Below are 13,307 nucleotides of genomic sequence, written 5' to 3' on the forward strand. Positions count from 1 at the left end.
CAATATTTTTTAAATTCATGCCATACGGTAATTATAATGAATAAATGAGGTAAAACTACCAGAAAATATGCAAAATTATATAGACTAAAATATAAAATCTTAGCTTTTAATATTAGAGTACTTCCAAAAATGTTTTAGCAGAAAACAAAATCTGCAAAATTTAGTCCGAATTTCCTCTGTTTGGCTAAAAGTCTATTTTTGTTTTGGCATAATTCCATAATAAAGTAGAAATATTGAATGTTATGTCAATAATAATTCATTTCACAGATACTTTTTGTGTTTAGAACAAATTTTACTCATGACATTGAACTTTATAACAATCCGTATGCGAGAACTCAAACCCTGAGTAAACGTCATCCTTAACACATACATTTTTTTAATGTAACAGTTTGAACGGTTAAATGGTTTTGTAAATATAACATTAACATTATGCAAATCATACTCAAACAACCCTTTTGGAACCAATGTCCAACAGCGTATTCGAATTTTTGATACCACACAACCGGTCCACTACCCAGTGGATAGGTGCGCGCGCACACAGCTCCAACGGAAGTGTCTCTTAGCATCAGATCAAGCAGAGCCTCTACGGACTCAGGAGTGAATTGAACATCGGCATCCGTCGTCAAGATGAAATTGTTGGTATCTGTCATTGAATACAACAATCTTCAGATCTAATATTGTGACTATGTGCATGTATTCAGGGCTATATGTAACAAAATATCTTTGCATATTACTTAAGTAACATGCTATTGCCGAAAACACCTATATTGTATAAACACATACTCAAAAGACTTATTGAAAAGTATAATTGTTTTATATACTTCTTTAAAAAATCATAATTATATTATTCCAGGGCTCCCGTGTTTTTTTTTTCTCTAGTTTTATTTGATAGCCATTATAAACTTAAAAGAAAGGAATTTTATTTCATTATAAACGTTTGAATGTTTTTCCTTCGTTACAAATTTAATATGTTTATATGATTTTTTATATCACATGCATGGTGCTCAATGAAAATGCACATCAGAAGTTTCAAAAAAAAAATTGCGTATTTTAAGTTTTCATGAACCTTAATGCTGGTCCTTATATATATTTTTTTTCAATTTCACCAAATTCAATCATTTATATTTATTTAATAGCATATTACCTACCTAGAATTATACTATAATTCGAGATAGAATCAAATTGAGAAGTTTAAAACTGATATAAAAATCAGCGTATTATTTCTTTTAAATATCTATTTCTATTTAGCCATAGGCTTGATTAAATAGCTATCGACATGAAGCTCAGATATCTCAGATATCTAACCGTTTTAAGCTCACGATGTTTTATTTTCAAATTGGGATATTTACATTTGCATTTGACCTACCAAATTGATTTCCATATCGGTCAACATGCTGTTTGCTTAAAAAATCGAGAATGTAGGACATGTACATTATCTGGCTCCACCTTTTCTTTTTCTTTACCTAAAGTTAAAATTGAATAATTTAATTCTGGTTGTAACGCGGCATTTGATTGGATAGAAAAATTTAGTTAAATTTGTATAACCTGGTTTGCACGTCACAAGACACGTCACAATGCACCAACGTACTAATTCACTTGACGTTACATTTGAATTTTGAACAGATTTATATCATTTTTAAAAGTAAAACGGACTCAATTTGTACAGCAAATTCCAGAAAATTAAATTATAAGGAATGAACTCAATATCTACCCAAGTTATACTCGTATAACCTGGGTTGGAGCAATTTACGCTTTTTTATAATCCGCTTCGCGGATTTTAAAGCGTAAATTGCCCCAACCCAGGTTATACGAGTATAACTTCAGTATACATTGAGTTCATTTCTTAAATAAGTTTAAAAGTTTAAACAATTACTTGTTCATAGCTATCTCATTTCCCGCTTTAAATTGTACCTTTGTTGAATCCTTCAGGTGTATACAAAATATCATTTTATTTGGACCTGGAAGCCTCCAACTAAGCTTCAGCCCGTAGGGTGTCCATGTCTTCGTACCTTCAAGGACGTCATTAATATCTAGTATAAAATATAAAAAGCAACATGCATGTAGAATCAGCTATAGCATCCTTGCACCCACTATCTGATCGTTGTTATGACTGGAAAAAAAATTGTATAAATTTTTGTCTTCCTGTAGGTGTATGTACATGTATATGAAATGGGCCATTTTTTTTCGACATTTTATTACAACTTTATATACTAGTAACCCCCCCCCCCCTCCATCCCTTTAACAAATTTAACAAGATAACAGCAACAATATATTGTTTTTCTGTTAGAAAATCCTGCTGTTATTTATACAACAGTAGACATCATGGATCTGAGATGTCGCAAAACACTGTTACATGTATGAGTTATATATATAGGCTTTCAGTTTTGCGATTGATCTTTCTGCAATTTCTACAATTGATCTCTGTGATGATATAATTCTGTTGCATTTTCGTATAACCTATGGTTTTTCTCAATCTATTTGCTGTGCAGTAAACGGAGTTCCGATTTGATAACGGTTTGGATAAATTTTATTGGCAAGTAAAACGCACTCCTTTGGAAAGGGGATGATTTTGATCATTTTGATGACCTGAAAACCCATATTTAATATACCGTATTTTACCCAAACTTTCAACTATAATCTGTGCGTGAATAGCATGAAAATGTATATATTCCGAATAATTAAGTTCTTGGGATCTGTGTTTGGTCTCTATATTTCAAAGGATATTCCATCTATTTCACCTTCTGAAGATGATATTTTTTTTCAACATTTAACATTTGCCTCCATTCGCTTATGGTTGGTCAAGATATAGATTGATAACAATACACGTATAATTACTCGATAAGAAATTACAGTAATTTTTTTCTTTTGCACCGTTATTATTCTAATGTTAAATAAAGATGATATCATATGATTTATAAGGAAACATCTCAACCAAATCAAAAAGAGCAGTTTACTGCTGTTATGCGTAAGCAGTTAACATGCTGGGATTGTATCTCTTTGAAATGCAAACACATTACGAACAATATCAACGAACGAATCTGGACTTTCGTCAGTCATTTATTAAAATAAATACATGTGTGTACAGTACAATTGACAACTCCACTGAGAACAAATAAGAAAGCGATAAATTTTGCTACATTTTACATGCAGCTTTCAAAATAATAAAATGGTAAAAAAAAGTTGTTGTAATTTTTATCTAAATTCAATTGGCTTTTAGTATACAATTGTGAACTTTGACATAAAATACTTATTTTTTTGCCATTTTGAAAAATTGCAACATTTCAGAAAACATTTATACGAAATACAGAATTTTAGTGTTTTGGGGGTTCCATACATTTTATCGATAACAGCAAGTCGAAATAAATGTTAACCCAACCGAAAATGTCCAATAAGGGTGAAATAGACACCGCATTATTTAACTTATCTCAATTTGATCGTTCATAATAAGGCAAAAAACTATATTTATTTTCCTTTTTCTTTATCTTTCTCTATCCTTTTTTAACTAATGTCTTCTTCCTTTTTTTGGTCCGTTATACCAACCAGTGAATTTTAAACCAAATATCGTTCTTTTTGCATGCAATAAATTAACTTTAAATTAACATTAAATAAACAGTCTGTGTCTTTCTTATAAGATAAAACATTTTTATAGACTTACGAGGCTTTCTATTTTAATTATCTCCATGCACTTTCGTTCTCTTCCTTTCGTTCTCTTTATTATTTTTTTCTTTCTTTCTATTTCTTTACTTACGTAAAGCATCATTCAGTAGACCAATTAGCTGAAGAGCAAATTCGGTCATTTTGTTTTCTCTGACGGCACCGTCCAAGAAAATATGAGACTCAAAACAGATCTTTGCTGATGTGACCTGACTGATCTTTTGAATAGAGTCTAACAGCTGCTGCATCTCTTTTCTACTCTGCAAAATTGATTTAAGTCAATAACAGTGCTTTGAGCAAAATATCTGAATTATACTTCGTTATCAGGCGATGATCATAGAATTAAAATCGGAACATTATATAATATACAATGCAATCGCTAACCGGCTAATCGGTCAGAGCGATTGTAACCAAATACAAATTCTGTAATAGGTTTCCTACAAAGCACTTAAAAAAAATATTTATTTTGTAAAAAAAAAATATCGTCGATTTTGATGCACTTTGAAAACAAATGTTCAGATGTAAGTCGAAATAATATATGATTTTAGATGCAATAAATAATTGTTTTAACCTTGTGTAACTTATATTATTGGAAACCCTGTGCATTCTCAGCTGACTTGAAAAACAGTTTCTCGATTAGATTTGTTTTTTTTTCTCATAAGCTTACGTAGTTTGACAATTTACACAAAGAACAATTCAAGAATTTGAATTATCCAAATATGACATCTTTTAGAGGATCAGTGCGAGGGAAAAAAAACACCCTAATGCCTATTTTTAAGTTTATAATAATATAATGTTTGTCAATGTACATGCAATTTTTTTAAAGAAGTGTTTTATTTGATTGCAATTTGAAAAAAGGGTTTATGTTGATACACTTATAGATTCTTCAACATAACATTGGAGAAATTTTTGTTTGACCAGCTGGTTTTTTTTTCAATATCATTGTACTTGATTTACAACAAAGCGTATTTCTTTTTCCGATATTATACGTTATTCTAAGTTGCTGAATATCATATATGTTCTGGAAGGAAAAAAAAGGTAGAGGACCTTTGTTATGTAATCAATCAAATGATGTATTGGTAAATGATCTTTATCTTTAGTTAACCCCACCCCACTCCTATCCCCGTTTTTCAAAACGGTAAATTAGATTCATTAGTGTTAACAAATCATCATACCATCAACAAATTAGGAATTCAATTCTAGACTTTGTGTTTATACACAAAAATAATATCTGTTGTAGAGGTAATCTAAATGTTGATACTTGAAAAAAGCAAACAAATTCATTGAAAAATAATTTTACACTACAACGTCCTTATCCCTTTTAAAGAAACTGCTTGTGTGCAGTCCTCGCCTAGATTCCAGGTTTATATAAATTCTTTTTTAAAATCTTGATAAATTGATATAAAGCACGATCCTTTGTAAAACGAGTACATGTCTTTAAAATGTAGATCCACTCAAATTACAAATCCATTGTAAAGTAAAATTTCATGTCTTGGCAATTACAAAGTTCAAATTTATTCCGCTTAAAATTCCAAAATTTGAATACCTATGTTTGTTGATAACCAAATAATCAATGCTAAGAAGAAAAAAATATTAAGTACCCATTGACAAAGCTAAATAAAGTATAACGTTTATAACATCTAAAACAATTGACAGTTTTCACTCGATTTACTTGTATTAAAGCACAAATAAATCGAGTCCACATTTTAATTTTAAAAAAAATCCTTTCTCGTGTCATTCGGCTCATATGGCCGATGACTATCGCCGGTTTCCCTGGTGTTAAGCGGATAAGAGTCATTAACTCCCCCTGGATGGGACGCCAGACCACCGTAGGTTATCTCCCAGCGTAAGCCGGTACCCAATATCAGCTGGGTGGACTGAGACAATGTAGATAAAGTGCCTTGTTTTAGTTCACAACACACAACATGAAGTGTGATCACAGCAGGGTTTGAACCAGCTCCCTTTCGGGAAACTTGCCTAACGCCTATGACACTGAGCCATGTGCTCCATATTAAAATAGCATTTATGATAATATTATCAACATGTATAATATACATTTTACATGGTGATAACTATCACTATGTAAAATGTATATTTTACATGTTGATAATATGCTGCATAGTATTTCATCTATTATTATTATAAACAAACGTTACCTCTCTATACATGGTTGTACATATGTAAACTCGGGTTTTCTCGTCATTTCTCCTAGATGCGTCGTTGTTGTATTTTTCTTGTTCAATGTTTGATTTCTTATTAAGAAACATCCATTGTTCAAGCATAACACTATTGTAGGTCGGATACCAGAAAAGCTGAAAGATGTAAAAATTTAAAACAAACAGCAACAAAAAACAACAAAAAAAAACCTTGCCAAGCTAGTCATAAAGATGGAGAAAAAAACCACAACAAAATAAATTTGGCTTACGTTAATATCATAAATTACAGATTTAACACAAAAATTCCAGAACTAAAATAATAAAAAACAATTAGAACAGTTCTATGGAAAAAATGATTGGTTATGCATTTGGCTATAAAATAACAATAATTTTTACCTGAGTTTCTTTGAGTAAAACCTGTCTTTTGAGACACCAGAAAAGTCTCCCATAAACCAACCAGATCGACAATGTGGCACACACCATGGCCCAAACACTGTACTCAACGTTTATGCTGTTTGCACAAAACATTGATGGTTGGTCGAGAAAAGTCTCAAGCCATTTACAAGAGCGGGATAACACCAGCAGAATATAGACCACAGGAGATGAGAGTAGAAGGGGCATCAAAAAGGCTCCTCGGTCTATACATGTACGACACGCAAAGACAGCGGTGACGTATGCAACTAAACTCGCTGCAATGTGGGCAATGACTAAACGGCATGTTTTGTCACTGGTACTCCAATTCCATTCTAAGTCCCATGCATCTTGAAAATTCATCTTTTTCATCGCAAACAGTATAAAAATCGCGCTTATAATCATAACGATTTTGAAAAAAGCAGAAATCAGTACAACTTTCCAAGCACTGGCATTATCAGGGGGTGTATTGTTTCCGTCTGGTGTTACGTTCTTTATTCCAGTCATGTTACTACTAGAGCTTGAGTGAAAGGTATGATAGCTTATAGTCGACGACGAACCTTGCATCAAGGGTTCCGACGAATCAGAGCCGTCGTGATTGATTGATCCTGACTGTGTATCTTGGCGATGATTTGGAGCAGTTGGTTTTTCCATTTTGAATATTTTGTTGTTTAGATACGGAAACATGGACAAAAATACAACAACAACGCCAACCAAAGCCCATGCTTCACTTCTCGATTCCTTAATGTAAATAAATATTATCAATCCTGAACCTGCGAGCATGATGATTATCGACAAAAATGATAAGGGTCGAAAAACTCTATTTCCTTTAATGGTGTAGAATATTATTGGAATGATGAACCCGAATTGCATTGCGCTTACACCTGCAATTGTTGATCCCGATGTCAAAGTTTTAAATAGGACGATGAAGAGACCCACTGATTCCAGCGCTGCAGACAAGGCAATCTAAATAAAAAAAACAGTGTTTTTGTATTTTTAGGCACAATGTTCCAATATTCACTTTTTTGACATATTTATAGACTTTTTTTAATGACTCTTAAGTTTTTCATATTTAATCAACTCGGGAAATTTAAAGAAAAGCTATACTTTAAGTTATTGTTGAAAAAAAAAAGCCAACGGCTTTTCTTTATTATGAAAAAAGAATAATAAGTGCAAATGATTCTTAAAAGGTGTGCTTCTTTTAAGGATGGAATTTTATCATTGCACATAAACTGGTGTTGATGTTTATTATTAGTATTGTAGAAATTATTCGCTATATATATATATATATATATATATATATATATATATATATATATATATATATATATATATATATATGCTATAGATTATCACTGTAGTTTCGAACCAAATATGCTTTCTCAAAAAAAATATATAAACTATTTAAATAACTTATTATAATTAAACATCAATATCATTACACAGCTCACACATTTCTATTCAAATTATATTTAGATTCAAATCTTATATAACGATGCCATTCTGAACAAGTAGACAAGTTACAGTGAAATTAAATACCGCTTGGTCAAATTCAAACAAAGTTATTGAAACATTTAAACGTAAAAATGTTTTGTTTCTTTTGTCTCACCAATCCTACTCTTTTCTTGTTAGGCCAAGGCAAATGGCCCCATCCAGTTATGTTCCAGAGCGATCTCAAAAGAGAGAGTATGTTTGGTGTCAATAATAGGACAAAACACATGCAATACGCCTGGTAATTGAGAACTGTTGCATCCTTTTCAGCCTTCAAGCCGTTAACAAGACCAAACAGAGTAAGTTTGTTCACAACAAGGCTTGCTAAGAAGATCCCAGCAAATATTAAGGTAATGACCCATTTAAGAAAAACAGCTATTTTCGAAGGTCTCTGATTTGATGTATTCCGATCTTTAAATTCTTGCTTCACAGTCAAATAAGACAGATCCGGCTGTTGATCCTCAGTTTCAGATTCCACCTCTGGCGTTGCCATTCTTTTCTTTTTTCATGCAACACAACCTGTTTACATACTGTAAAAATGAATTATCAAATTAAGGATAAAACAAATCATGGAAAGGAATAAAAATATGAAACAATTGCGTTGTATTAATTAGGCTTCTTCTGATATTGCTCATTTGTTAATATGCACTAAAAACCTCTTATGCTGTTTAAAAAAAATGATTTTGCCAATGGGAAATAGATTTAGCTCAAATGATATCAATTAAGATTTCCTCATTATCCCGTCACCACGTTAACTACCATCTTTGTATACAAATGAATCTTTACTTAGAGGAAAATATATCTTTTTAAAAAAAATGACGTTGCTCTATTATAAAAAAAAAAAGTTTATAAAAGTTCTTATTGCGTGCGTTTATATTATCAATTATGATGAATGTTTGAATAAAGGTTCAGCAGGTACAAATTGTTACATAACAGTTGTGTGTATCACACATCTTATCGGTATGTCTGGTTTTGTGAAGTTCTGTTATCTTAAACTAAATTTTAGCTTCGTCCAATGTAACTTAATGATTTATTAACAAACAACTAACTAGATTCTGACCAAGACCAATGTCCCACCAACACCGATGATTTTATATACAGAATTTAAATCAAATCTGTGATTGTTAATATTTTAATCATTTATAATCGATAAAATCCAATTTGGAAGTCAGATTGCGTTATTGATATGTTTTCCATTATTTTTATCATTTGACCACCACAATGGCTGCTGACGTAACCAATTGTTTTATGCAAACATGTATGTTTGCTTAAATACATGTGCCGATAATCTAAGATAAATTTGAATGGTAACTATAAAATATTGTATACAATTTTCCTGGGATATCAGTTAATAAAAGATAGCTAGCTTTCTTTAGGTAAATTTTTCAATGGGACTTTTATCTTCGGACAAACCGTCAGAAATTTGTCTTATGATGTTGGTGTATTTTATTCTGAAGCGTATTTTGATTATACGAAAGAAGGATACAGGATATAGTGACAGATGTAAAAAAAAAAAAACCCAGCGGGAACAAGTAAGGACAGCTAAGAATTTGCTAAACATGTTTTTTTTTTCAAATTCAATCAAGGACAAAAGCAAATATTGTTACCGGTAAACGAATCATTGGTTCAGTATTTGAAACCAGGAAAAAATCAAAGTGCTAAAGTACTGACGTGAGTTACTTTAATTGATTATTATGTATTTAAAAAATAAACGATATGTACTTTCGCATGGAAAGTAGTTTTCTCAGCAGCTGAATATTTACGCACATTTCTTTTCTTATTTGAATTTTCGGACTTTTCCGAGAATAATTTTGAGCTACAGACGAAGTAATATTAGTGATGAAATTGACGCCATCAAACTACGATGCATTATGTATCATTAATCGAAATATTCTTGAAAATTTAATTCAAGCCATTTTTTTACAAACACATATTAATTAAGTTTATTTTGCCCTTGATTCCAAACGCTATGGCTGTTGAAATGGCACTTAAGTAATACATCTTATTGAATTATTGTGTAGGAATACATGCGAACACAAGAATACCTTAATTAATCATACCATTTAAAATCTGACTATTTTCAAGGTATTTATGAATACATGCGCGGATCCAGAAAATTTTTCCAGGGGGGGGGGGGGGGGGTCCGAAGGATAATTGTGTTTGCCAGGGGGGTCCGAGGCATATTTTCGCGATAATTTTACTATGTAAATTTAATAAATTTTCATTTTCCAGGGGGGGGGGGGTCGGGACCCCCCCCCCCCCCGACCCCCCTCTAGATCCGCGCATGGAATAAGTTTCCTTGCAAAGCTATGCTTCTGAATACATTACATTGAATTTATCGATTATTTCTAAGTACCGAGTCTTGTCAGCGGTGATGATTTTTGCTTAGTTCGAAACACTATTTCACTTTCGTTTTGCCAGAGTAACTGCAAGGTGAGATAATTATAATCAACTCCCAAAACCTGGAAACAAAATTTGGTTATCCGAACACGGATGCCAAATAAACAAACACAAGGACAGAGAAAGTTTTATCTAAGGCGTCACCGATCGGTTTTACCAGAAAAGCTCAAGAAGTGAGTATAAGTAATATAAACGACACCCTGTGTCAGTATTTAGGCATGTTCTTATACTTCATAGTAATCCGCCAACACATGAACCCAAGTTTGTGAAGTACTTTTTGAAGTCGGAGAAGGTTACCGTTTTGCCACAACCTCCATACTCTCCAGATCTAGCCACCTGCGACTTTTTTTTCTTTTTTGTAGTTGTATCTGGTCGTGATTACAAGTCTCGACAATCCCTTGGCTCGGCCATCGTTCAGTGCATCAGCGGTCAACCTAAATCAGCGTCCCGTGAAGCATTTCAGAAATGGATTCAAAGATTGAAATCATGAATATCAAACCGCGGAGAAAACTTTGAGGGATGTAATGTCTATTTGATTTGAATGCTTTTTGAGATATCTTACAATACACATTACAAATCAAACAACCCTCGTATCCATAAATTCATCCTAAATGATACATTGCTGATATATATAACGGTTGCTTGAATATATAGTACATGGCCCAAAAAAAATTAAGCATTAATAAATCCTACATTTACCTTATGTGCGTCAGTATGGATATACGCCTACAAATATATGCATTTATTTCTTAGACGTGTAGTTTTATACTTTAACATATGTTATCCACTACTAACGATAAGATGTATCTATGACCAATGAAATTGATTATATTTTTTAAAGATACCCAACAACTGATAACAACGAGGAAGTGACTTGAACTTTTCAATACCCCCAAAGTACATTTTTTGGCGGCAAATTGCTGCTATAATAATTAAATGAAAATAGCATTCACATACACATCACGCTCTTTTGTTTAACAACACCAACAGAATGATATAAATATACTTTATTCAGCTTGTTAGTATTTTTAGTGAAAATCATTATAACTTTCATCTGGTTCGCGTAGATTTCATTCCCCACGGTTCTCTTATTTGCAATAATATGTTCACTATAAGAGGACATTTACCAACGAACTCGATAAAGTGCTTATCGCAAAAACTTACTGGCTATAATACATAAAAAAATGTTATACATTTTAAAACTGTCCCAGGCAACCAATTCGTGTTTCATGCCCTATACGTGTTATGGTAATACACGTATATATAGGATCTCTCATTATATATGATTTTTATCCAACAAGTTGTGTGATTTTTATCCTCGAGCCTTGGCGAGGGGATATAAAACACATAACTCGTTGGATAAAAATCATATACCATCGCAAATCATTAGAAATTCTTGTTACATGTGTTTCTCCACATATTTTGTTAATGTCAATATTTGTTTTGGTAAAATTTGTAATTGTGAGCTGCACAACACATTAACTGCAAGACATCAACGCATTTACGCAAGGAAAAGAAGTGTCTTGAAGTTTAACACACAAACATTTCATATCGAACAATTTTTTATGAATTCATGAAAAATAAACTAAACAAATCAACATTTTTAAAGCCATATACGCTGTCATTTATTTGATTTTTTAAGAAATACTGAATAAGCGCTAGAATGGTTTAATTCCACAAAATATAAAACTTGCTAAACTGTTTTAAAAGTTTTTTTAAGGCCTATGTGCAAAGACAACATTTTCTAATTAGCGTGAAGATATGCAGGTGACCTGGGTTCAACAAATCGGAGATTGAATAGCGCATGCTCAGTGGAGACAAATATGTCGGAAAAGCGAGGCAGAAATTGGGTATGTTAACGGACTCTGCACGAAAGCGGCACAAAAAAGAGGCCAACGCTAAATTGAATAAAAAAAAATTCTACATTGGTGACCAATTTGACAGATGGACGGACTTCCGGAAAAAATCGAACTGGCCAAGATTCTGTTGGATAGGTAAGTCACAGTGCTGAGCATTTCTAAATATCGTGATTTTGGAAGATCTTTAGACTAATACTTAATTATTTCCTTTTTCATTCTACGTCAATCAACCTCCTTAACCTACTTAATGTTTAATTAATTATTCCACCGTTTATTCAGATAAACATGTGAAACCGAGTGGAATAAGACAGGAAATCCATTCGATAGGTAATTGTAGGTTTATTTGTGTATGGCAAATTACAGAATAAAATTCCCCGACCCTGGAATATAATAAAATATAATAAATACAAGAACGATAACTCTTGATGCAAATTAATTGAACTACATGAACAAAACATATAACCAAGTTATGCATATAAACTCAAATTCTTTTCTCAACATTGTTTCAAATGTAGCAATAGTTCAGCTCAATATACTTATATTTTTCAACAATGAGATGAAAATATATATTCATATAAACAAACATATCATATATACATATAATATCATACCTCCCATGAGGTGCGAAGGTCATGGAAACTTCTACCAGTTACATGTAGGTCGTGTGTAAATGTATGTCAAAACTAAATGTGATAGAAATATGATTTTGAAATGTATGGATATTTATATTTAAGCATTTTAAAACTGTAAAATTTATAATTATAACGCACTCACACTCTTTTTCCTAGCTTTTAAACTTATTAAGAAAAAACATAATTATTTACACCTGTTAAACTTAATTTGAAGATTATTACTTTAATTACTGACTGCATTCATACAAATATAAACTCACATTAGCCATTCACTCTCCTCTTATTCTATCTTAAACATTCCAACATTCATTCAAAGTGGGAAAAGAAGTGGAAATAGATAAATAAATAATTTAAAAAATTGTAAACCCAATTACACTGTAATACACTAAAAGAACTAACCTTCTAAGTGCAGGAAAATACTTCAAAGATGAATAAAATATAGAACAACTTCAAAATTCTAATATGGCAATTAAAACCGCATGGCTAGCCTCTTAGCATGAAATTCAGGAGTCAGAATGAACAAATATAAGTACCCCTATAAACAAATCACATGACCAGATCTAAGTGACCACTCAAATAAATGCTATAAATAGAATCTACAGGTGCACTCCAAAGAGGAGTAACCAATGTAAATAAAAACAAACACAAAATATCAATTTAAGTTAATTCAACTAAATAATTTATTTATTCACCACTGATAAATC

At 31.9% G+C, this 13,307-nt stretch overlaps 1 protein-coding gene across 1 annotated transcript; it reads right to left on the bottom strand.

Annotated features, from left to right (window-relative positions):
• Window positions 1-353: 353 nt before the first annotated feature.
• Window positions 354-10,850, bottom strand: LOC136275564 (uncharacterized). The gene is made up of 9 exons (XM_066085130.1): window positions 10,812-10,850; window positions 7,831-8,242; window positions 6,207-7,187; window positions 5,811-5,966; window positions 3,749-3,914; window positions 1,912-2,030; window positions 1,367-1,463; window positions 452-643; window positions 354-358 (listed from the first exon to the last, which is right to left on the bottom strand). The coding sequence occupies exons 2-9, from the start codon at window positions 8,203-8,205 to the stop codon at window positions 354-356; spliced, it is 2,091 nt and encodes a 696-aa protein (XP_065941202.1). The 5' UTR covers window positions 8,206-8,242; window positions 10,812-10,850.
• Between the last annotated feature and the right edge of the window lie 2,457 nt (window positions 10,851-13,307).

This window comes from Magallana gigas, chromosome 1, assembly GCF_963853765.1.
Source record: "Magallana gigas chromosome 1, xbMagGiga1.1, whole genome shotgun sequence".
NCBI lineage: Eukaryota > Metazoa > Mollusca > Bivalvia > Ostreida > Ostreidae > Magallana > Magallana gigas.

Excerpts from the sequence above, each read along its gene's own strand:
- LOC136275564 (XM_066085130.1), bottom strand. The coding sequence starts at position 8,205 with ATGGCAACGCCAGAGGTGGAATCTGAAACTGAGGATCAACAGCCGGAT. Across the intron at positions 7,188-7,830 it reads ACAAGAAAAGAGTAGGATTG|ATTGCCTTGTCTGCAGCGCT; the intron begins GTGAGACAAAAG and ends TTTTTTATTTAG. Across the intron at positions 3,915-5,810 it reads GTACAACCATGTATAGAGAG|AGTAGAAAAGAGATGCAGCA; the intron begins GTAACGTTTGTT and ends TCAATTTTGCAG.